General features: G+C 40.7%; 1 protein-coding gene across 2 annotated transcripts in view; it reads left to right on the top strand.

Moving 5' to 3' along the window:
* Positions 1-26,225, top strand: part of XPO4 (exportin 4) — a 107,115-nt gene that overhangs the window by 58,480 nt on the left and 22,410 nt on the right. For both annotated transcript variants that reach the window (XM_059902986.1, XM_059902987.1), the window contains exons 10-13: positions 23,046-23,222; positions 23,674-23,816; positions 24,320-24,465; positions 25,322-25,499. In XM_059902986.1, the coding sequence (XP_059758969.1) occupies positions 23,046-23,222; positions 23,674-23,816; positions 24,320-24,465; positions 25,322-25,499 (644 nt within the window). The remainder of the gene's footprint in view (positions 1-23,045; positions 23,223-23,673; positions 23,817-24,319; positions 24,466-25,321; positions 25,500-26,225) is intronic.

The raw sequence follows: 26,225 nt of genomic DNA, 5'->3' as shown, positions 1-26,225 counted from the left end.
TGTCTGTGTGACCTGGGGGCGGGGCCTGGGGAGTGGGCGGTGGGCTGCGAGGTGCACGGACAGACCCAGCCCAGACCCAGCCCAGACCCAGCCCGGCTGTGGTGGAGCTTCTGGGACGCAGGCCAGGGCACCTCGTGCACAATACATAGTTGTTGACCTGAGATGGCAAGAGGTATAAAGAAATGAGCTTATACGTAAAAATCAAAAAGTTGAGGCATATTAAAAAAAACTGCTTTGGGGAGTCAGCGTGGTGAGAAAGATCGTGAACTTTTGAGGGAGACACTGCGGCGTGAGCCGGAAATAGTCCTCAGCTGCAGGGCCTTGGGCAGGTTGCTTCACCTTCTGTGAGCATGTTTCCTTGGGGTGTAGTTAGGATACTGGTCTCTTCTGATGTTTTGTGGGGTGGATTAACAATGTGAAAGTGCCCCTACGGTGTGCACAATAAAATGTGGAATTATAATGATACAAATGAACCTTTATAATGGGCTTTACTAACAGCCTGTATTATGTGTACTGTCCTATGAGTAAGACCAGTTCTTGAGTTTTGTTGTTTCGTGCAAATCAATAATTTTATTTATTTGTTTATTTTAAAAAATGTTGTCTTTTGTGATTTGCTCTCAAATTATATCTCGTTTTTAAAATACAGATTTATTTATTTATTTATTTTTGGCTGTGTTGGGTCTTTGTTGCTGTGCGTGGGCTTCTCATTGCAGTGGCTTCTCTTGTGGCGGAGCATGGGCTTCAGTAGTTGCAGCACGCAGGCTCAGTAGTTGTGGCACATGGGCTTGGTTGCTCCGTGGCATGTGGGATCTTCCCGGACCAGGGCTCGAACCTGTGTCCCCTGCATTGGCAGGCAGATTCTTAACCACTGTGCCATCAGGAAAGCCCCAAATCAATAATTTTAATACTAGGTTTTTAAAAACAATTTTAATCTTGTGAAATGTTTTGTTTGTCTTTAATATTGAAAGAGTTTCTTTTCCCAATAGGAAAACAGATTCAGCAATACACTTTTTTTTTTTCAGTTGTGCTCAGGAAGGAAGGTTTTATTTTTATTTTTTAATTTTTAAAATGTATTTATTTATTAACATCTTTATTCAAGTATAATTGCTTTACAATGGTGTGTTAACTTCTGCTTTATAACAAAGTGAATCAGCTATACATATACATACATCCCCATATCTCCTCCCTCTTGCATCTCCCTCCCACCCTCCCTATCCCACCCCTCTAGGTGGTCACAGAGCACCGAGCTGATCTCCCTGTGCTATGTGGCTGCTTCCCACTAGCTATCGATTTTACATTTGGTAGTGTATATATGTCCATGCCACTCTCTCACTTCGTCCCAGCTTACCCTTCCCCCTCCCCATGTCCTCAAGTCCAACCTCTGCGTCTGCGTCTTTATTCCTGTCCTGCCCCTAGGTTCATCAGAACCATTTTTTTTTTAATACTCCATATATAGATGCGTTAGCATACGGTATTTGTTTTTCTCTTTCTGACTTACTTCACTCTGTATGACAGACTCTAGGTCCATCCACCTCACTACAAATAACTCAATTTCGTTTCTTTTTATGGCTGAGTAATATTCCATTGTATATATGTGCCACATCTTCTTTATCCATTCATCTGTCGATGGCCACTTAGGTTGCTTCCATGTCCTGCCTATTGTAAATAGTGCTGCAATGAACATTATGGTACCCAGCAATACACTTTTGTTTTACTGTGGTATTTTTTCAGAACTATATTTATTTAGGAATACATATAGATTGTCTCTTGTTTTAGGAACTCATGTCTTAGATGGTGATTATGTTGCTGTAGCAAGAAGAAAAACAAAGCAACTTCATGGGAAGAAAAATTCTTGATACTAACATGTATTCTTGAACTATGTCCTTGTTTGGTGGCTGTAGCGTGTGTATGAAGAGAGGCTGTTATTTATGACTGTCCTCAACTTGCAGTGAACTAAAAGTCTCTGCTCAGAAAGAGCAACTCCAGTCTTCAGCCACTTTATTCTGTTGGCTGTTAAAATTTCTTGGTGTTACTTGAGGCTTCCTGAAGCCAAGAATTTTTTCATTGCACCCGAGAAATCAAATTTTTGTCTATTGCTAGACTGGAGAGGTGAGATGGATTATAAGATGAAATTATTGCCTTAAAAATTAAAATCCTAACAAAATAATTGTTCATATTATTATGTCAACTATTTTATAAAATATTTATAATACTAGTATATGCATCTGAATTGATTCAGTGAAATTTGAAGAGAATATGGCTTGAACTCTAGACTCTCATTTGTTTCTTGGTTTCTTTTGTCGGTTAAGTTCAGCCCCCAGTAGGTTCATCAGCCAGAAGCCACATAACATGTTAACTGAACAGAGCAAGCATCACGGTCCTTAAACTTTGAAGTGTGTGTGTGTGTGTGTGTGTGTGTGTGTGTGTACGTGCGCATGGGGGCTGTGGGTTGGATATGTAAGGGAGGTGGGAGGTGATGGTAGTAAACTTTACAAAGGAAGAACTTCACATTTAATTTTAGTACATTTGTTCCCTAACCTCAAGACCAGCAGGACAAGGTGGAAGAAGACGAATCTTGATAAAGTTGTTGGGAAGTCCATTATAGAATGTAATGCAGTAAAATAATTTTGCAGTTCCTTAGGTGAGTGAGTGCATTTAAAGTTTAGCATTCTTAACTCAAAATCTAGTTTCTCCAGCTCGATGGATAATTTCTCTGTGGAGAGGAGGTGTGGTGAAAGAAATGCATTGAAGCCAAGTTACAAATGGAGAGGTGGGAAGCAGGAATTTGGGGGTATTTCAGGGATAAGAGGGAATAAGTTACTGTCTGGAATGGTGATGTCAGTACAACACAAATGTGTGGTCGACCCTGCACCGTAACTCCCGGGGGAAGGGATGGTTTGAGAAGCCGTGCCAACTTCCCTACCCAGCATTCTGCTGGCCGGGGAGGAATGAATGGATGATAGTCCAGAGGGCGAGACAGCTGTCCAGCTGCGCTGTGTGCACTCATTTCCTCTGCTTGTTGATCAGAGAAGAATTAAATGAGATGCATGAGTAGCCTCGCACATTTAAAGTGTGCTGCTTTTTAATCCTAACCGTGGCTTTACCTCTTTTCGGGATATTTGAAAGAAAATTGGTTACTATTACAACTTAAATACAGATTCTTATTAAAAGAAATCCTTAAAATAATTTCCATGTTTCATTTAATCCTGGTTGGATCGTAATTTTGCCGTGCAGTGTTTCCTAACTTGTATGTGAGTCAGCCCTGGTTTTTCAATCTGCTTCCGGTCCTAACACAGAACCAGTGTTTGTTTTACAGAATTCTTGCGCTTGAGATAGAATGTAGTGGATTTAGATTAAAGCTTATTTATTGTTATAACTGTGGTTCCATATAGTAACCTTTGTATTGCTTACAAGACTAGCATTAGAGACATAACCAGATCTAATGGGCCAGGGTTTTGAAAATGGACGCTAGAATGAGGTGGAAGAAGAGATGGCCCTCCTACCTCAGGGAAGGCAGGTGAGGCCCAGCAGTGCCGGCCCCTTGGGAGTACTGCTGGGTCAGTTCAGTTCCGTGAATATTTACCCATCACCTACCATGTGCCAGGGACTGTGTTTGACGAATATAGGTTCTTTAGCATTAAGAATTTGGAAATACATATATGTTTCCAAAAGGAAAAAGTTAGGTTAATCTAGGAGTGTAACATGTAAAAACTCTCTGAAAATTACACCTCGGACTCTTGGTGTTTTTGTGGGGAGTCGATTTTTTTTTAAGTGATCTATTTATAGGATTCTTCTAACAGCTGCCGTGCTTGTCCACTAAATCAGTTTCTCTTGGGGGATTGCAGAAGCCAGGAATACTGTCAGCTGCATAGGTAGTCTGGAGTCAAATTAATTCTGTGCTGGAAGGACCGGCTAGGGGAAAAAACTGAGAGAATGAATTGATTTCTTTTGCATTTGACATTCGAAGACTTCTAAGTTCTTTTTCAAATGGAGAGCTCACGATGCTCTGTCTGTGACATCTCCGCGGTTTTTCTCTGTGTCGCCGTCGTTGCTTTATGTGATGCTACACTAGGAAAGAGTACTGATAGCGGATGAGTAGCAGCATAAACTATTTCAATTCAGACTTTAATCTTTTATACGCCCTTCTTACTGTTTTACACCGTGCAGTGCATGTATCATTTGACCTGTCATTGGACTTGGGGGTTATGGCAATGCCTGCAAATTTTAAACTTACTGTGAAATATTCTGTTCACGTAAAGTAAAAGCTTTATATATATATAAACATTTGTAAAGAATAATTAAATGAACAACTGTGTGCCAGCCGTGCAGATTAAGAAACAGTATATTGATAGGACCTTTTCCCCCTTCATTTACTTGGAGTTTCCCCCTCTGTTGTTATAAGCACGGTTTATGTTGTGCAGACTTATTTCTGCTAGTTGATTTTGTATCATGTTTGCAAATGAGCGCTGCCAGGGAACCCCTGGCTGGTGCTGTTGGCTCCTTTCCCACCCTCTGCGACCTCTGACTGACTGTTCAGTTTGCTTTCGTTCCCAAGTCCTTATGAGAGCAGTAGAGCAGCCCCAGGCTCTAAATAGGGAACACAGAGTTAAACAGGGTTATTCCTCAGAAATGAAACATTCCATGTGAGAGCTAATGGCCCACACCCACCTTACTGCAATTTTTATGTCTATGAATCATAATGCTTTTCTTTTTTGTTAGTAAATTAATTAATTTATTATTATTATGTTTTGGCTGTGTTGAGTCCTCGTTGCTGCACGCGGGCTTTCTCTAGTTGCGGCGAGCGGGGGCTACTCTTTGTTGCGGTGCGCGGGCTTCTCATTGCGGTGGCTTCTCTTGTTGCGGAGTACGGGCTCTAGGCGCACGGGCTTCAGTAGTTGTGGCTCGTGGGCTCAGTAGTTGTGGCTTGCGGGCTCTAGAGCGCAGGCTCCGTAGTTGTGGCACACGGACATAGTTGCTCCACAGCATGTGGGATCTTCCCGGACCAGGACTCGAACCCGTGTCCCCTGCATTGGCAGGCGGACTCTTAACCACTGCACCACCAGGGAAGTCCCTATGAATCATAATGCTTTTCTTAACTGACTCATGTAACTTATGTTTACATATGAAGATAGTACTCGTGGTCAAAGAAAGAGCTTTCCAATTTCATGGAAATGATTTGGAGTTGTCACGTTGGTTATTTGCTGTTTGTAGAAAAAAAGCTAACAGCAGCATAACAGATATTAGCACTACTCTAGCACAGGATTTATCATGTATACTTTTACAGTATCTAACGTTAGGGACACATGCACACACTTAATTTTTTTAGAGCAGTTTTAGATTCACAGCAAAATTGAGTGAAAATACAGAGTTGCCGCCCCTGCCCCAGTACACCCAGCCCCCCACCATCAGCATCCCTACCAGGGAGTGCATGTGTTACAGCGGATGAACCTGCACCGACGCCGTCATCATCCGGAGCCCATGGTCTACATCAGAGTTCACTCTTGGTGTTGTACACTCTGTGGGTTTGGACAGATGTTCAGGGATGTGTAGCCACCGTTACAGCCTCATGCAGGCTAGTGTCACTGCCCTGAAAATCCCCCGAGCTCTGCTCTTCACGCCCCCACCCAGCCCCTGGCAACCACGGATCCTTTTATTGTCTCCATAGTTTGGCCTTTTCCAAAATGTCGTATAGTTGGAATCGTACAGTAATGTTAGATTTTAATCTGAAGTTCACATCATTGTTAAAAGGCGGAGCAGATCCACCTACTGAAAGTTGTCTTTCCCAAGCTTCATTTGCCAGCATGTCCAGAGACAAAATGAACTGCTGTTTCTGTATGTCCAAACAGTCACCAGACGCAAAAGCAGATTTCTTTCTGCGGCTGAAGAGCTGCAGGTTCATCCCCAGTACACTCGCGGGTTAATTATGGGCGTTGACGTGTCAGTGCTGATAGCATGTTGGTTACCTTCTCCACCCTCTTCCCAAATGGGGGAAAGTGGAGTCAAGTAGCCTCCTAAGCTCTGCGCCCCTCTCCGAAGCCCTCCTGGCAGCAGGCCCGAGACACCCCAGGCACGAGCAGAGTGTCTGGCTTGGGCCCTCGTCATCTTGGGGCACGTGCTCCGGCTTGGCGGCTGGGTCTTGGCCAGAGGGGCTGTGGAGCAGGGCCAAGGTATTAGGAAAAACCACTCAGCTGGGTTTCAGTTCTCTGTGATTAGACTGAAAGATTTAGCTGCCAATTGTCATCAGCCAAATTTCTCACACTATGCCTGATGAGTTACTTGTATTGGTTTCCAAGTGGAACAGAGGCCCTGTACAAATTTGCAGTTCTTATATTAAATCACCATCCAGTGAGTAGGGGCTCTGATGGTCTGCTGTGATCTTCTGTTTTGTCTAATATCAGGGCTCTATGGGAGGAATTATGGAATGCTCTTCCAATAGTAAAAGGCTTATAAGGCTTTTCCATTTTATTTGTACTTTCCTGTATCTGAATGATTAAACCATGATAAGCATGCATTGTATATGTGCTAAGGAACAACAGAGAGAGTTCTTAGAAATGCCCTGCTGCTTCCTTCTGAGCGGTGGGGTCAGAGGATGCTGTTCCTCTTAAGATATGTTACCAGTCTGTTTATTTTGGCAACATAAACTGTTAAGACTTAACAAATGATTTCTGCAAAGCACATGCTTTAAGTATGCAGAAACAGTCTTATTCATCTCCTGCTCCAGTACTTAGCTGGCATTAGTGATTTCTGCTGCAGGCACACACCAGCTGCTGCTGCGACCAGATGGGCACTTACCTGGCCTTTTTTTTTTTTTTTTTTAATAATTCTTTATTTTATTTTATTTATTTATTTTTGGCAGTGTTGGGTCTTCGTTTCTGTGTGAGGGCTTTCTCCAGTTGCGGCGAGTGGGGGCCACTCTTCATCGCGGTGCGCGGGCCTCTCAGTGTCGCGGCCTCTCTTGTTGCGGAGCACAGGCTCCAGATGCGCAGGCTCATTAGCTGTGGCTCATGGGCCCAGTTGCTCCACGGCATGTGGGATCTTCCCGGACCAGGGCTCGAACCCGTGTCTCCTGCATTGGCAGGCAGATTCTCAACCACTGCGCCACCAGGGAAGCCCTACCTGGCCTTTTGTTTAAAATTTTTTTAACATCTTTATTGGAGTATAATTGCTTCACAATGGTGTGTTACCTTCTGCTTTATAACAAAGTGAATCAGCTATACATATACATACATCCCCATATCTCCTCCCTCTTGCGTCTCCCTCCCACCCTCCCTATCCCACCCCTCTAGGGGGTCACAGAGCACCAAGCTGATCTCCCTGTGCTATGTGGCTGCTTCCCACTAGCTAGCTATTTTACATTTGGTAGTGTATATATGCCCATGCCACTCTCTCACTTCGTCCCAGTTTACCCTTCCCCCTCCCCGTGTCCTCAAGTCCAACCTCTGCGTCTGCGTCTTTATTCCTGTCCTGCCCCTAGGTTCATCAGAACCATTTTTTTTTTAATACTCCATATATAGATGCGTTAGCATACGGTATTTGTTTTCCTCTTTCTGACTTGCTTCACTCTGTATGACAGACTCTGGGTCCATCCACCTCACTACAAATAACTCAATTTCGTTTCTTTTTATGGCTGAGTAATATTCCATTGTATGTATGTGCCACATCTTCTTTATCCATTCATCGGTCGATGGACACTTAGGTTGCTTCCATATCGTGGCTATTGTAAATACTGTTGCAGTGAACATTGTGATACATGTCTCTTTCTGAATTATGGTTTTCTCAGGGTATATGCCCAGTAGTGAGATTGCTGGGTCGTATGGTAGTTCTATTTTTAGTTTTTTAAGGAACCTCCATACTGTTCTCCATAGTGGCTGTATCAATTTACATTCCCACCAACAGTGCAAGAGTGTTCCCTTTCCTCCACACCCTCTCCAGCATTTATTGTTTGTAGATTTTTTGATGGTGGCCATTCTGACTGGTGTGAGGTGATACCTCATTGTAGTTTTGATTTGCATTTCTCTAATGATTAGTGATGTTGAGCATCCTTTCATGTGTTTGCTGGGAATATGTATATCTTCTTTGGAGAAATGTCTATTTAGGTCTTCTGCCCATTTTTGGATTGGGTTGTTTGTTTTTTTGATATTGAGCTGCATGAGCTGCTTGTATGTTTTGGAGATTAATCCTTTGTCAGTTGCTTCATTTACGAATATTATGTCCCTTCATCTTGTTTATGGTTTCCTTTGCTGTGCAAAAGCTTTTAAGTTTCATTAGGTCCCATTTGTTTATTTTTGTTTTTATTTCCATTTCTCTAGGAAGTGGGTCAAAAATGATCTTGCTGTGATTTATGTCATAGAGCGTTCTGCCTATGTTTTCCTCTAAGAGTTTTATAGTGTCTGGCCTAACATTTATTTTTTTTAAGTAAATTGATTGATTGATTGATTGATTGGCTGAGTTGGGTCTTTATTGCTGTGCGCGGGCTTTCTCTAGTTGCGGCGAGCGGGGGCTGCTCTTCGTTGCGGTGCATGGGCTTCTCACTGTGGTGGCTTCTCTTGTTGCGGAGCACAGGCTCTAGGCGTGCGGGCTTCAGTAGTCGTAGCACACGGGCTTCAGTAGTTGTGCCATGCGGGCTCTAGAGCACAGGCTCAGTAGTTGTGGTGCACGGGCTTAGTTGCTCTGTTCCATGTGGGATCTTCCCGGACCAGGGCTTGAACCCATGTCCCCTGCATTGACAGGCGGATTCTTAACCACTGCACCACCAGGGAAGCCCTGGCCTTACATTTAGGTCTTCAATCCATTTTGAGTTTATTTTTGTGTACAGTGTTAGGGAGTGTTCTAATTTCATTCTTGTACCTGTAGCTGTCCAGTTTTCCCAGCACCACTTATTGAAGAGGCTGTTTTTCTCCATTGTATATCCTTGCCTTCTTTATCAAAGATAAGGTGAAAATATGTGCGTGGGTTTATCTCTGGGCTTTCTGTCCTGTTCCATTGATCTATATTTCTGTTTTTGTGCCAGTACCATACTGTCTTGATTACTGTAGCTTTGTAGTGTAGTCTGAAGTCAGGGAGCCTACTTCCTCCAGCTCCGTTTTTCTTTCTCAAGATTGCTTTGGCTGTTTGGGGTCTTTTGTGTTTCCATGCAAATTGTGAAGTTTTTCGTTCTAGTTCTGTGAAAAATGCCAGTGGTAGTTTGATAGGGATTGCATTGAATCTGTAGATTGCTTTGGGTAGTAGAGTCATTTTCACAATGTTGATTCTTCCAATCCAAGAACATGGTATATCTCTCCATCTCTTTGTATCATCTTTAATTTCTTTCATCAGTGTCTTATAGTTTTCTGCATACAGGTCTTTTGTCTCCTTAGGTAGGTTTATTCCTAAGTATTTTACTCTTTTTGTTGCAGTGGTAAATGGGAGTGTTTCCTTAATTTCTCTTTCAGATTTTTCATCATCAGTGTATAGGAATACAAGAGATTTCCGTGCATTAATTTTGTATCCTGCTACTTTACCAAATTCATTGATTAGCTCTAGTAGTTTTCTGGTAGCTTCTTTAGAATTCTCTGTGTATAGTATCACGTCATCTGCAAACAGTGACAGTTTTACTTCTTTTCCGATTTGGGTTCCTTTTATTTCTTTTTCTTCTCTGATTGCTATGGCTAAAGCTTCCAAAACTATGTTGAATAATAGTGGTGAGAGTGGGCAACCTTGTCTTGTTCCTGATCTTAGAGGAAGTGGTTTTAGTTTTTCACCATTGAGACTGATGTTGGCTGTGGGTTTGTCATATATGGCCTTTATTATGTTGAGGTAGGTTCCCTCTATGCCTACTTTCTGGAGAGTTTTTATCAAAAATGGGTGTTGAATTTTGTCAAAAGCATTTCCTGCATCTGTTGAGATTATCATATTGTTTTTATCCTTCAGTTTGTTAATATGGTGTATCACATTAATTGATTTGTGTATACTGAAGAATCCTTGCTTCCCTGGGATAAACCCCACTTGATCATGGTGTATGATCCTTTTAATGTGCTGTTGGATTCTGTTTGCTAGTATTTTCTTGAGGATTTTTGCATCTATATTCATCAGTGATATTGGCCTGTAGTTTTCTTTCTTTGTGACATCTTTGTCTGGTTTTGGTATCAGGGTGATGGTGGACTCGTAGAATGAGTTTAGGAGTGTTCTTCCCTCTGCTATATTTTGGAAGAGTTTGAGAAGGATAGGTGTTAATAGAATTCGCCTGTGAAGCCATCTGGTCCTGGGCTTTTGTTTGAATTTCAGTGCTTGTGATTGGTCAACTTATATTTTCTATTTCTTCCTTTTTCCGTCTCGGAAGGTTGCACTTTTCTAAGAATTTTTCCATTTCTTCCAGGTTGTCCATTTGATAGGCATATAGTTGCTTGTCGTAATCTCTCATGTTCCTTTGTATTTCTGCAGTGTCAGTTGTTACTTCGCCTTTTTCATTTCTAATTCTGTTGATTTGAGTCTTCTCCCTTTTTTTCTTGATGAGTCTGGCTAATGGTTTATCAATTTTGTTTATCTTCTCAAAGAACCAGCTTTTAGTTTTATTGATCTTTGCTGTTGTTTCCTTCATTTCTTTTTCATTTATTTCTGATCTGATTGTTATGATTTCTTTCCTTCTGCTAACTTTGGGGTTTTTTTGTTCTTCTTTCTCTATTGTTTCTTGAGGTAGGATTGTATTGCTATAAACTTCCCTCTTAGAACTGCTTTTGCTGCATCCCATAGGTTTTGGGTCGTCGTGTTTTAATTGTCATTTGTTTCTTGGTATTGTTTGATTTTCTCTTTGATTTTTTTCAGTGATCTCTTGGTTATTTAGTAGCGTACTGTTTAGCCTCCACGTTTGTATTTTTTACAGTTTTTTTTCTGTAATTGATATCTAGTCTCATAGTGTTGTGGTCAGAAAAGATACTTGATATGCTTTCAACTTTCTTAAATTTACCAAGGCTTGATTTGTGACCCAAGATATGACCTATCCTAGAGAATGTTCCATGAGCACTTGAGAAGAAAGTGTATTCTGTTGTTTTTGGATGGAATGTCCTATAAATATCAGTTAAGTCCATCTTGTTTAATGTGTCATTTAAAGCTTGTGTTTCCTTATTTATTTTCATTTTGGATGATCTGTCCATTGGTGAAAGTGGGGTGTTAAAGTCCCCTACTATTATTGTGTTACTGTCGATTTCCCTTTGTATGGCTGTTAGCATTTGCCTTATGTATTGAGGTGCTCCTATGTTGGATGCCGAAATATTTACAATTATTATATCTTCTTCCTGGATTGATCCCTTGATCATTATGTAGTGTCCTTCTTTGTCTCTTGTATTAGTCTTTATTTTAAAGTCTATTTTGTCCGATACGAGAATTGCTACTCCATCTTTCTTTTGATTTCCATTTGCATGGAATATCTTTTTCCATCCCCTCACTTTCAGTCTGTATGTGTCCCTAGGTCTGAAGTGGGTGTCTCGTAGACAGCATATATATGGGTCTTGTTTTTGTGTCTGTTCAGCCAGTCTATGTCTTTTGGTTGGAGCATTTAATCCATTTAGCTCTGAAGTGGGTGTCTTGTAGACAGCATATATACGGGTCTTGTTTTTGTGTCTATTCAGCCAGTCTGTGTCTTTTGGTTGGAGCATTTAATCTATTTACATTTAAGGTAATTATCAATATGTATGTTCCTATTACCATTTTCTTAATTGTTTTGGGTTTGTTTTTGTAGATCTTTTCCTTCTCCTGTGTTTCCTGTCTAGAGAAGTTCCTTTAGTATTTGTTGTAAAGGTGGTTTGGTGGTACTGAATTCTCGTAACTTTTGCTTGTCTGTAAAGGTTTCAATTTCTCTGTTGAATCTGAATGAGATCCTTGCTGGGTAGAGTAATCTTGGTTGTAGGTTTTTCCCTTACATCACTTTAAATATGTCCTGCCACTCCCTTCTGGCTTGCAGATTTTCTGCTGAAATATCAACCGTTAACCTTATGGGGATTCCCTTGTATGTTATTTGTTGCTTTTCCCTTGCTGCTTTTAATATTTTTTCTTTGTATTTAATTTTTGATAGTTTGATTAGTGTGTGTCTTGGCGTGTTTCTCCTTGGATTTATCCTTTATGGGACTCTCTTGCGCTTCCTGGACTTGATTGACTGTTTCCTTTCTCATGTTAGGGAAGTTTTCAACTATAATCTTTTCAGAAATCTTCTCAGATCCTTACTTTCTCTTCTTCTTCTGGGACCCCTGTAATTCGACTGTTGGTGCGTTTAATGTTGTCCCAGAGGTCTCTAAGACTGTCCTCAATTCTTTTCATTCTTTTTTCTTTATTCTGCTCTGCAGTAGTTATTTCCACTACTTTATCTTCCAGGTCACTTATCCATTCTTCTGCCTCAGTTATTCTGCTATTCATTCCTTCTAGAGAATTTTTAATTAATTTATTGTGTTGTTCATCATTGTTTATTTGCTCTTTAGTTCTTCTAGGTCCTTGTTAAACCTTTCTTTTATTTTCTCCATTCTATTTCCAAGATTTTGGATCATCTTTGGTATCATTACTCTGAATTCTTTTTCAAGTAGGCTGCCTATCTCCTCTTCATTTGTTTGGTCTGATGGGTTTTACCTTTCTCCTTCATCTGCTGCATATTTCTCTGTCTTCTCATTTTGTTTAACTTACTGTGTTTGGGGTCTCCTTTTCGCAGGCTGCAGGTTCGTAGTTCCTGTTGTTTTTGGTGTCTGCCCCCAGTGGATGAGGTTGGTTCAGTGGGTTGCGTAGGCTTCCTGGTGGAGGGGACCGGTGCCTGTGTTCTGGTGGGTGGGGCTGGATCTTGTCTTTCTGGTGGGCAGGGCTGCGTCCAGTGGTGTATTTTGGGGTGTCTGTGAACTTATTATGATCTTAGGCAGCCTCTCTCTTAATGGGTGGGGTTGCGTTCCTGTCTTGCTAGTTGTTTGGCATGGGGCGTCCACCACTGGAGCTTGCTGGCCGTTGGGTGGAGCTGGGTCTTAGAATTGAGACAGAGATCTCTGGGAGAGCTCTCGCCGATTGATATTATGTGGGACCGCGAGGTCCCTGGTGGACCAATGTCCTGAACTTGGCTCTCCCACCTCAGACGCTCAGGCCTGACATCAGGCCGGAGCACCAAGACCCTGTCAGCCACACAGCAACTCGTGCAGATGTCGCAGTGCCAACCTGGTTCCACCTGACACTGTGAGGAAGGAAGGAATGCCCAACCACCCTCACCAGCAGAGCGGGAAAGGCGAGCACCTCCCCCATCCCCCGTCACACCCACTGTTCCTGCGCTCTACGGTCCGACGCCTCTACCTGGCCATTTTATATGCCTTTTCTTCTGTCCTCAGAACCAGCATTGATGACTTTATTATATCATATATGATGAAGATAAAAATAAAACAGATAATAAAGTGACTGTGGGAGAGCCTGCAGCCCAACTCGAGAACCTTCCTGGTCCCGAGGTTGCTGTAACTGGAGTGCGCATCCACTCCTGTTGCTAGCTGGCCCCCCCTGCCAGCCCCGCAGGAGAGGTGGCTGCTGTTCTACATTTTATCATTCCCTCGCCTTAAATTCTCTGATCATTTATATGATAAGCTGTGTCGTTGTGTGAATATTATACCACACCTTGTTTTCCCATTCTGCCGTAAAGGAAATTTTGGGTTTCCCTTTTCTGCCGTTACAGTGTTAAAGTAAACATGCTTCCACGTGTTTCCTAGCACACTTTTGTGAGACTTTCCTAAGGTCTAAACCTCGGAATAGAAGTTTTGGATCATAGGCTATGTAACGTTCAGTTTTCAAAGATAGTTTCCCGGGACTTCCCTGGTGGTCCAGTGATAAGACTCCGTGCTCCCAATGCAGGGGGCCTGGGTTCAATCCCTGCTCAGGGAACTAGATCCCGCATGCTGCAACTAAGGGTCCGCATGCCACAACTAAAGGTCCCATGTGCTGCAACTAAGACGCGGTGCAGCCAAATAAATAAAATAAATGAATAATAATAATAATTAAAAGACAGTTTCCCATTGTTTGCTCAAGAGACTGGACTCCATGCTCACGGTGGTGTCTGCATTCCCGTTGACCCACATCTTCACCAGCACAGCTTCTGCCAGACTCACGATATGCAATATGATCTTAATTTGCTTTCCCAGGTACTAATACATTGAGCATCTTTTCATAGATATCAATACATAATTCCCATGATTATTCTTATGAAATGCTTGTTTACTCTGTTGCTTGTTTTCCTATCAGATTGTCTTTTCCTTACTGATTTAAAGAAATTCTTTATATATTCTGCACACTAATTTCTTATTGGTTTATTTGTATTGCAGATCTCCTAGTTTTGTGGCTCCTCTTTTCACTTTATGGTATCTATTTTTTTTTTTAATTTGGAATACTTCTGGATTTACAGAAAAGTTGCAAAGCTAGTACGGTATTCCCATATACCTAGTTTCCCCTAATATTACCATCTTGTATAGCCATGGTACATTTATTAAAACTAAGAGATTAACATTGGTGCATTTTTAAAAATAAATTTCTTTCTTTCTTTATTCAACTATTTATTTTTGGCTGCGTTGGGTCTTTGTTGCTGTGTGCGGGCTTTCTCTAGTTGTGGCGAGTGGGGGCTACTCTATGTTGCAGTGCACGGGCTTCTCATTGCGGTGGCTTCTCTTGTTGTGGAGCATGGGCTCTAGGCGTGCGGGCTTCAGTAGTTGTGGCACACATGCTCAGTAGTTGTGGCTCGTGGGCTTTAGAGTGCAGGCTCAGTAGTTGTGGCACACAGGTTTAGTTGCTCCATGGCACGTGGGATCTTCCTGGACCAGGGCTCGAACCCGTGTCCCCTGCATTGGCAGGCGGATTCTTAACCACTGCGCCACCGGGGAAGTCCCAACATGGGTGCATTTTTATTAGCTAATATGTAGGCTTTATTTGGGTTTAACCATTTTTCCAACCGTGTTCTTTTTCTGTTCGAGTATCCAGTTATATCATACCATATTGCATTTAGACTTAATGGTATTTTTTTTCTTTTTAAATATTTATTTATTTTGGCTGCGCTGTGTCTTAGTTGCGGGATCTTTTAGTTGTGGCATGTGGACTCCTTAGTTGTGGCATGCATGTGGGAACTAGTTCCCCAACCAGATATTGAACCTGGGCCCCCTGCATTGGGAGTGTGGAGTCTTACCCACTGGACCACCAGGGAAGTCCCTAGACTTGATGGTATCTTTTGATGAACAAATGTTCTTCATCTTAGTGTAGTTGTCATTGTCAAATGAACTTATTGACATTTCTTTTGTAATTTGTTTTATTAGTTTCCTGTTTCAGACACCAACCCTTCTGGTGTTTTCTTCTAAATGCTTTAAAAGTTTTCCTTTCATGACATTACCATCTTAGAATTTACTTTCGAATATGGTATCAAGTAGGGATCCCATTTCACTTCTTCCCCATATGGATAACAGGTTTTTTCAGCAGCATACGTACATATTCATTCATTCATTTATATTTGTTTCCTTTTCTTTTTTTTGCTGCCAGTTTTATTAAGAAATGATTCACATACATCACCATATAAGTTTAAGGTGTACAGCGTAATTTTGATTTACACATATATAGTTTGGTTCATATGTATTGTGAAATGATTATCACAATAGGTTTAATTAACATTCATTATCTCATAGACACAATGAAAAGAAAAGAATAAGATTTTTTCCTTGTGACGAGAACTGTTAAGATCTTCTCTCTGAACAGCTTTCCTGTACACCACACAGCAGTGTTAGCTGTAGTCACCATGTGTGCGTTACCTCCCCAGAACTTAATTATCATATGACTGGAAGTTTGTAACTTTTGACCACATTCCTCCAATTTCCCTCCCCTGATACCCCACCTCTGGTAACCCCAAATCTGATCTGTTAAGATTCCATACAGCATTTGTCTCTCTGTCTGATTCCTTCACTTAGCGTATTGCCCTCAAGGTCCATCCATGTTGTCACAAAACATGGTGGGATTTCCTCTTTTTTTTAAATGGCTGAATAATATTCCATTGTTACGTGTACCACAATTTCTTTATTCATTCATCCATCCATTGACACTTAGGTTGTTTCCATGTCTTGGCTATTGTAAATAATGATGCTGTGAACATGGGAGTGCATATATCTTTTGGAGTTAGTGTTTTTGTCTCCTTTGGAAAATACTCCGAAGTGGAATTGCTGGATCATATGGCAGTTCTGTTTTTAATTTTTTGAAGAACCTCCATACTGTTTTCCACAGTGGCTGCACCAATTTCAGTCCCACCAACAATGCACAATGGTTCTCTTTTCTCCATATTGTCACTGATGCTTGTTATCTCTTATCTTTTTGATTGTGGCCATTCTAACAGGTGTGAGGTGGTAATCTCCTTGTGGCTTTTTTTTTTTTTTTTCCTTGTGGTTTTAATTTACATTTTCCTGATGATTAGTAATGTTAAGCATCTTTCATGTACCTGTTGGCCATTTGTACATCTTTTTTGGAAAAATGTCTGTTTGGGGGCTCTGCCCAGGTTTTAATCAGATTCTTTTTTTTTTTTTTTTTTTAATTGAAGTATAGTTGATTTACAGTGTTGTGTTAGTTTCTGGTGTACACCAAAGTGATTCAGATATATATCTGAATATATATATGTTCTTTTCCTTTATGGTTTACTACAAGATATTGAATATAGTTCTTTGTGCTATACAATAGGACCTTGTTGTTTATCTATTTTATTTATAGTAGTTTGTATCTGCTAATCCCAGACTCCTAATTTAACCCTCCCTCCCTCTCCCCTTTGGTAACCGTAAGTTTGTTTTCTATGTCATAGAAATTTTCCTATGGATTATAGGATTATAGGGATTCTTTAGTGAAGAATGGACATCTCTGTTGTATTAACTCTATACATAAATGTGGTACTTATACTAATTTAGGTCTAAAATTTTCTTTAGTACCTTTTATATTTGTTGCTGTTACAAATAGTATCTTTTGTAAGCCTCATTTTTGAGATTGCTGCTGGCATAGAGAAGTGAGGTTGGCGTTTGTATGTTGATCTGATATTTACTACTTTTTCAAAATTCTTATTGATTCTAACAACTTGTCTTTAGAAGCTTTTTAGTCTTTTCAGTCGTCGCAATTTGTATTTCTGATGCTTATCATATGATACGTTTCTTTTTCTTACGGTGCAGTGTTGAATACAAGTGGTAATAGAAATCCTTTCTGGTTCATCATTAGGAGTAACGTTTGCTAAAGGTTTTTGAGCTCTCCTTTGTCAGAATCGCAACATGATTGAGTATTGAATATTATTAACTGTGTTCCTATTTAATCCGTTGGTGTGATAAATTGGTTTCATAACGTTTCTAATCTTAAAACTGCCCCTGCATTTCTGGGGTCAACCCAGCTTGAGCATGTGCCATGGCCGTTGTGAACGGCTGGATTTGTTTGGTATCAGGGTTACAGCACTTAACTGGATCACCATCCAACTCATTCTCTTTTCCTCTCTCTGTGGATCAGTTTGTATAAGATTGGTTGTTTTTGTTTTGTTTTTTTGCTAGTTCAGTAGATCTCACATGTAAATTTACTAAGCCTGGTATTTTCTTTGGGGGAAAAATTTAAACTAAAAAGTTTAAACAGTTAGTTGTGGGAGTATTCAGGTTTTCTTTTTTCTTTTTTCTTTTTTTGCTTGATCCAAATACAAAGATACATTTTTCTAGTAATGCATTTATTAGAGTGGAATATATCTATTTCTGTTAATTTTGTTCCTAATATTATTTCAGAATACAGTTTTAATGTGAAAATGGTGTATGCTCATTGGTGAAAATAATTCAAACAGTGCATGAAGTTAAAATTCTTCAATAGTCCATCATTTATCACTTTCTTGGCATCTGTTTATTCACACGTAGACCTATATAATACCTTTATATTATGATAATTTTATGTCATTAATTGGTGTTAGAAGTTATGTTTTTAATTAATTAATTTATTTATTTATTTATTTATGGCTGTGTTGGGTCTTCGTTTCTGTGTGAAGGCTTTCACTAGTTGTGGCAGGCGGGGGCCACTCTTCATCGCGGTGCGCAGGCCTCTCACCATCGCGGCCTCTCTTGTTGCGGAGCACAGGCTCCAGACACGCAGGCTCAGCAGTTGTGGCTCACGGGCCCAGCTGCTCCGTGGCATGTGGGATCCTCCCAGACCAGGGCTCGAACCCGTGTCCCCTGCATTGGCAGGCAGATTCTCAACCACTGCGCCACCAGGGAAGCCCAGAAGTTATGTTTTTAATGTAAAAAATTAGGGGACTCGTTCAGTGAGTGGTTCAGTAAAGTTATTTGTACTGTTTTCAGTAATGCTGCAGCAAATACTCTCATACACAAATCACCGAGTGACTCTCCTGTGAAGTAGACATTCTTAAATCAGTTCCATTTTCAGTTAACCCCTCAAATGGTGTCTTGGTCTAGGTAAGGCTACCTTTCACAGCTGCTCTTCCATGAATCGGGCAGCCTTTAAAAGAGTGGATGTGTCCTAGAGAGATAGAACAAAGGTAATAAGCATAGTTGTTAAAACTATAATAGAGATTATTTAATTTTTTTATAATTTTTTGTTTCATGCAAAATTTCTGATGGCTTATAAAAAGAACATTTAGAGTGAAGTAATCTTTCAGAACTTGCCAAAGACAATTAGAGTAGAAAGTCAAGCCTAGAGAAAAAGAGCAGTCTTGATATTCAGGCTGTAATATCTGTACATACAAGTTTGACTTTTTAGAAGGGGCTGAAGATACAGTTCCTTAGGAGGGTCTCATGCAAAAAGAGGAAGCACACCTGCTTCTCAGAGGAATGCTTCCTAATAATAAGCAAAGAGAAAAAATCTCTTGCAAAGCTTCATATAGGGAATGATATGGAATCCTCAATCCCATGACAACAGATGATGCTTGAACAGGTTTTATTTGGCTCTTTCTTACAACATTCTTTAACCCTCAGTATACCACCAGGGTCTAGTTTTTGAGTTTTGTTTTTGAACAGTTCTAACTATTTTAAATGTCAGTTTTTCATGACTTTTATTCTTTCTTAGAGACTTTAGAATGAAAAGAACATTTATTACCATGTAATTAGCTTAGTATAAATCTAAAACACATTATGGATTTTTAGTGATCTGATTTCTCCCATATCTTGAAGCATTTTGCTATTTCATGATCTTAGGAAGTATTTCACCATTACTCATCAACTCCCATCCATAATAAAAAAGAGACTAAAAGAATAAGAAAATGGAAGAATGATAGAGTCACCTACAAGGATGGTATAGTAGTGAAATGAATCACCACAAATAGAATAAATGGCTACTCTTCATTATTTTTCAGTTTTCTAATTGCATTTTCCAAAATATAGCACAGTCTTTCAAGAAGTCTTGAGATAACCATCTTTTACGTTTTGTTGTTAATTGTTGTTTTTAACATTTCATTGGATACTATTTGAAATTCAGAATTTTTCATTTTCTGCCGGTAGTAACAAAGAAAAGGAAATTGTCAGAATAAGATGTTTCAGTGATAAAACAAATTAGAAGGTGAATGTAAAGAGACAGCAGCACTCTGAGCTGTAATACTGTCGGTAAAATTGATAGTATAAGTGAAATCTGAGACTAAGTTTTAGGTGATCAGTTTTCTCAAACTCAATAATTTATGAGCAAACAGTATATTTGCAAGGACAAAACGAAAGTATGGCATTCCCATCCAGTCAGTTATTCCATGGAAAACCTTCACCCAATATTTTGTGAGTTTAGAGTTTACTAAAGGATATTGACAGTATTTCTGTATCTTTTTTAATGTTCATGCAACAGCATTTACTTAATACGGTTTATAATTGTATTGATGGTGAAAGCAGTATTTACAAAAGGGGTTGGAAGGAAATAAATGATGTAATGAAAAATATTGGTTGAATTGATCATTTTCATTGGTATTTATAAACCTAAATGAATATGTTACTGCATTTATGGAACCAGGAATATGGCTGTCCTTCAACAAAATTATGAGCTGTCAAGGTTTTAAAAAGTGTAAAGCATTTTGATGGTCCATGAGCGAGCAGAACCAGCTTTAGTAGTAAGTTAGAACCTCCTAGAGTTAGAGTTTGCAAGTACAGTTGGTCCTCATCATTTGTGGATTCCATATTTACAAATTCACTTCCATGCTAAAAATCCTTTGCAACCCCAAAATCAGCACTTATGGAACTTTTCATGATTATTCGTGGACATGTGTGTGCAAAGAGTGACGAAAAGTATGACCCGCCGGCTTGCTTGTTCCCAGCAGGGGTCAAGCCGGGAAGACGCGCTCTGCCTTCTTGTTTTCACCCTCACACCATAAACAGGTGTCCTTCTCACCATCTCCAGTGCTTCATTTTTCGCATTTTTGTGTGAAACGGGATTTTCCAAAATTCTGTCACAAAATATTGAAGTTCTTGCAGTGCAATGACTGATGGGATGATTTTGCTGTTTCCGATGGCCTCCAGGTGTTGTGCCCAAGTGCAGGGAGGGTGGGGTGAGCCTTAGGGAGAAAATGTGGGTGTTAGATGAGCTTTGCTGGACAGGCTGCTAGCCATGAATCAGCAGTGCATGTGAAATAAGGTGTCTGTACACATAAACAAGGTGGTTATTGACCTCTCCACCTGCACATGGTGAAAGCTACAGTGACCAGAGTATTCGCTAATTCAGTGTTTGCGGGGACTTTGTAGGACACAAACACCGCAGGTAATAGTAAGAGTCCAGTATTCACAACGTGAACATGTCCTAGTTAGTTACATTCAAAGAATGTTGCCTGTTTTCAGTATAAACACTTTCAAGGCCAGAAAAATAGGAATAAAATTTGGGTTTGCTATTTTAAAATTCTTAATAAAATTATCTAGTGAAGTTTTTTTCACTTTCCCTTTAGTCTTATGTAAAGTTTTCACAAAATTACTTTTTAAAAAAAAATGTATTTATTTATTTATGTTTGGCTGTGTTGGGTCTTCGTTGCAGTGCGCGGGCTTCTCATTGCGGTGGCGTCTCTTGTTGCGGAGCACGGCTCTAGGCGCACGGGCTTCAGTAGTTGCAGCACGCGGGCTCAGTAGTTGTGGTGCATGGGCTTAGCTGCTCCGCAGCATGTGGGATCTTCCCGGACCAGGGATCGAACCCGTGTCCCCTGCAGTGGCAGGCTTATTCTCAACCACTGCGCCACCAGGGAAGTCCCCACAAAATTACTTTTAAATATTCTTTAAAAATTTAAAGTTTCATTTGATCCAGAATATGACAGTTTTTCTTTGTATTCCGTGGGTTAATAAAAGCAAAAGACATAAAACACCATTCACTGGAAGCAGTTCCTTAGGTGCTTGCTTGCGTATTCTAATCTGGAGGTGGTATTCTGATGGTCTGGCTTACTCTGGAATACTAGAAATAGATCTCCCATTACTTTCTTTTTTGAGTCATTGACAAATTGCTGAAATAACAGTTTGGGGTGGCGTTCTCTGATGGAGGTTCTAGAGTTGGTGTATTTGTAGGATGCGGCCTGTCTGCTTTGGAAACCAGGAGAGCAAGTTGTAGACCAGACCTGTAGACCTTTCGTGTTCCTGGTTCCTGGTTCGCTACCTATTAACAGAACATCAGAAACCGTGGATTGTGCCAAACAAAACCTTTTAAGGTCGAATACATAGCTCAAAGGCTCTGCTCCTTTATTTTTAACAAATTACTTATGAGAGATGCCATTATTAAAAACTGACCCCAGAATGTATGGTTATCTCTTGTGGCCTGTAGTGTATTTTCTGCAAGTGTTTTGTTTGCTTCTCACTTTTTTCCATTGGGTTGAGCTTGAAAGTCAATGAATGGTATGTTATTTATGTTTTTGCACCAAACATAGTGCTTGACACCTAAGTATTCTGAGTTTCACTGAATAGTGATCTAGTGAATTTGTGGATGAAGAAATCAATGCAAAGATTGAACTATGTACCACATTACTAACTAATGGCAGAATTCGGGCGTGGATTCTTACTGGCATGTGAGAAGACGAGCAGAGCCGCCTGGCGTCCTCCGTGTGACCCCTCCTCCTCGAATGGCGGAGTCCTTTACTCTGAAGTTGGTTCAGGGCCCCGCCTGTGCGTGGGGGCCGTGTCCAGCCTGGCTCCTTTCAGTCCCTCTGCGCGCCGTCCGCGAGGCGTCCCCACGGGTCCTCACACGTGCTTTGGGTTTCCCGAGTGTCCTCCTGCCTCGGCGCCCTCCTCTGGCTTCTTTGAGGCCCATCCTTGCCTTCCTGGTTTCTAATAAAATGTCAAGGAGCATCTATGAAGCTCTCCCCATGTGTTCTTTTTTTTTTTTTTTAATTTATTTTATTTATTTATTTATTTATTTTTGGCTGTGTTGGGTCTTCGTTTCTGTGCGAGGGCTTTCCCTAGTTGCGGCAAGTGGGGGCCACAGTTCATTGCAGTGCGCGGGCCTCTCACTATCGCGGCCTCTCTTGTTGCGGAGCACAGGCTTCAGACACGCAGGCTCAGTAGTTGTGGCTCACGGGCCTAGTTGCTCCACGGCATGTGGGATCTTCCCATACCAGGGCTCGAACCCGTGTCGCCTGGATTGGCAGGCAGATTCTCAACCACTGCGCCACCAGGGAAGCCCCCCATGTGTTCTTAAATATGCTAATTAGGCCAGTCTGTTCTCATCATTCTTCAGTTTTTCTAAAATCGTTTATTCTTACTTTAATCTAACAGTTCTCATCTTGACTACAGAAAAACATTAACATTATTTTTCTTTGAAAAACACATGATCTGCAAAGCACTGAATGGCTAGTCTTTTACAGAAATAGACATTAATTCCTGTTTGCCTAAGAATTTAGATTAAGTTAGAAAGATTTTAGAAAGTTTAATAAAAAGCCTACACACATTTACTGCAATGTTTGAATTAATCAGTTAATTTTAAGACGAGCTCAGTTTAGCTTGATCATTGATTAATAATTGGGAACCTTTGTTAAAGGAAAACCTGTAAACCTGTCTGTCTGTATGGCTGTGGGATGCTTGCTGTGGTGTCCGTCTTACTCTCTGGCCATCTGTCTTGTGAATGTCCTTTGCTCTTAGCTGGATAAAGACGACATGGTGTACATGGAAGCGTATGACAGACTGCTGGAGTCCTGGCTGACGCTGGTCCAAGACGACAAGCATTTCCATAAAGGCTTTTTCACCCAACACGCAGTTCAAGTGTTCAATTCCTATATTCAGTGCCACCTAGCAGCTCCCGATGGCACAAGGAATTTGGTAAGTTTTAAGCCAGATTGTAATTAAAAATCTATTTCATCATATAATAAATACTAGAAACATAGGTGAGCTCCTTCAGAGGACTTGCTGAGAGCATCAGATGGAGAGCAAAAGTCTAAAAAGGTTCGTGTTTTATGGGATGTGGCTTGTAGTTACCTTCATCTCGTTAGTTTTCAGTTACCCACCTGTGTCTTGCAAGTTGTCAGGTGATATCCAAAGGACTGTGGACCTTAAAGGTGTCAGATCTTCTCAGTGACAGAAGTTGAAGTCTGGTGTGGGAGGTGGGTGGTGGGTGTGCACTGGCCGTGTTTACGTGCGATGGTGGGGGGGCCATACCCCGACTCCTTCTCTTCGAGTTTCCCCCCTTTTTGGTATCTGCTCGGCCTTCCTTTTCACGTGTGGTGTTGAGCTTACGTTACAGCTCGGTCTTTATTTCTTTCATCGATAACAGACTGCCAACGGAGTGGCCTCTCGTGAGGAAGAAGAGATAAGTGAACTTCAGGAGGATGATCGAGACCAGTTTTCAGATCAACTAGCCAGTGTAGGAATGCTAGGACGCATTGCTGCAGAGCACTGTATACCTCTCCTGACAAGGTACACACAGTCCAAAGACACCTCATGGACAAATACTGTCTATTCACAATCCCCCGGCGAGCACTTAAAGTGTTTAAAGACTTTAAACACCCCCTCCCCGTGCCCCAGCACACGGAACAAATGGACAGAAACACACTCATGATTGCGTTCCTTGGCTTGTACATTTGGAGCCCAGGCACTACAGCATAGATGGCAGAGAGATTATGGAAAACATGGTATGAGCAATGATGGGACCCGTATCAGTAACAGCTTGGAATAACCGGTTTTCAAATACCTCTTGTAATAAACCTTGATTGTTTGTAAAGCGATGTTTTAATTCTATGTCATAAACAATAAATCACAATTCTTATAGCGCCATGAGAACACTGTGTATATAATAAATATGTTTGTATATGTGTTTTGTGCTAACATCTTAATTTCTGCTGTCTAATAAGTGGAAGTAAGTCGTTCCGGGTCGTTGCTGGCTGAGCTTCACGAAGCCGTTGATGTTTTCCTTCTTGTAGTTTATTAGAGGAAAGAGTAACGCGGCTCCACGGGCAGTTACAGCGGCGGCAGCAGCATCTCCTCGCTTCACCTGCGTCGGGCTCTGTTGACGGCAAGGTGCTGGATGATCTCTATGAAGATATCCACTGGCTTATTTTAGTTACAGGTCGGTTGGTCGTTTCTTTGTAAAATGTAATTGCCAGCTGAGCAGTCTCAGCCTTAAGAGAAGCTTCATGAGTTAATAACAGTAGTTCATACGCAGTGTTGACCTTGAGATCTGGATACAGCTGTTGTATGTCACAGAGCTGCGGATGCTTTTCTTTACAGTATTGGCTGGCATGTGTTCAGTGCCTGTTCTGTACCACATGTTTTATGTGGAATTCATTGTAGCCCCTGCATTAGTACTATTATTAGGTATTATGGTTGTCCTTGTTGCTGTTATTATTATTACTATCATTATTAATTATCACCCTGTCTTAGACGCGAAGAATCTGAGACTTGGAGACCAGCCCTGGTCACACTGGTGTTAATGTTTGGGGCCAGAGTTCAAATCCCAGCAGTCTGACTTTTCTTCAGGGTCTTCTTCTGTAACCATGTTGTCAGTGTTTCTGTATTTTAAATACTCAGGAGAAAAAAAAAAAAACAACCTTAATGTTTGGAAAGGCATTCCCAAATATTGACTTTTGATAAAGATAATAGTAGAATTCCTCTTAACTTTACAGAATATAGTACTGAAAATTATTAAAAGGTCACAGAGTAAAAAGCCTACATGTCAGTATGAATTATAAAATTGGTGAATAAAACTTTTGTCCTTTGTCCTTTCCTGTGTTTTTGAGGGTTAATTATCTTAGAAACAGAAAATTTCTTCTCATCAAACTTGAATTAACATTTTAACATTTATAATTTACTTTTACATCAATTTATATGGTGTATATAAATCAAATAAAACTGAAAACATTTATAGAGCAATTTGTTAAATGTAGATTGTTAAGTGTTCATTTTTAATTTTTTTTAAACTGAAGGCTACCTCTTAGCTGATGATACTCAGGGAGAGACTCCGCTAATACCTCCAGAAATAATGGAATATTCCATTAAGCATTCATCTGAAGTTGACATTAATACAACACTTCAAATTTTGGGATCTCCAGGAGAAAAGGCTTCTTCCATCCCAGGGTACAACAGAACAGATTCTGTGATTAGGTAATATGACCTCTATAGCTGTGCTCTTGTAATTTATTCTGTTTTATAAGTTCTGAGTTGACGGGTAGATGACTCGAGTGACAGGCGGGTTGTAAAGCTGACACACGAAAGAAGATAAAACTCGGAGAAGCCTTGAAACAAACAAGGATGGCAAGTACTCAGCACATTTAAGCAGTGCCACTCTGGTGGGAGTTGACAGCTGTGTCCAGTACCAAGGAGGACAAGTATAAGATTATTCTGGATGCAGTGAGGCCTTGAAGGGACATTTGGTCTAATTCCTGCAAACACATCCCTTGACCATCAGAAAGCAGTGCTAATGCGGGTTCAGGCACCTGAATGAAAGCACCAAGAATGGGAAATTCTTAGAAACCAGGTGAACATGAACATGTATTTATTGTTCAGGAAGCTGGAATGACTTTCCAGTGGCTTTCCTGGCCTCTCATAAAATAGAAATATTTGTCCTGAGTGTGTGTGAACCTTGAGAGCCCTGTTATAAGATGGCAGTGTGCCTCATATGAAGGAATTCACTGTGATCTTCCTGAGAGGAATGGCAAAACTTCCATTAATTCTTGATGGTGAAGTTGAGGAGGGATGAACATGAACTAAATATCCTCCTAAAAGTGGATTTGAAAACAGCAATTTAAGTTTCAGCATCTTAAACTTTAAATTTAGGTTGCAGACAGAATAATGAAATAATATTGGTTTTTGTCTGTTGCAAAATCAGTA

This window comes from Balaenoptera ricei, chromosome 18 (genome assembly GCF_028023285.1).
Source record: "Balaenoptera ricei isolate mBalRic1 chromosome 18, mBalRic1.hap2, whole genome shotgun sequence".
Classification (NCBI taxonomy): Eukaryota; Metazoa; Chordata; class Mammalia; order Artiodactyla; family Balaenopteridae; genus Balaenoptera; species Balaenoptera ricei.
Note: the sequence above shows the minus strand (reverse complement) of the source record. Positions and strands in the feature narration are given on the sequence as shown.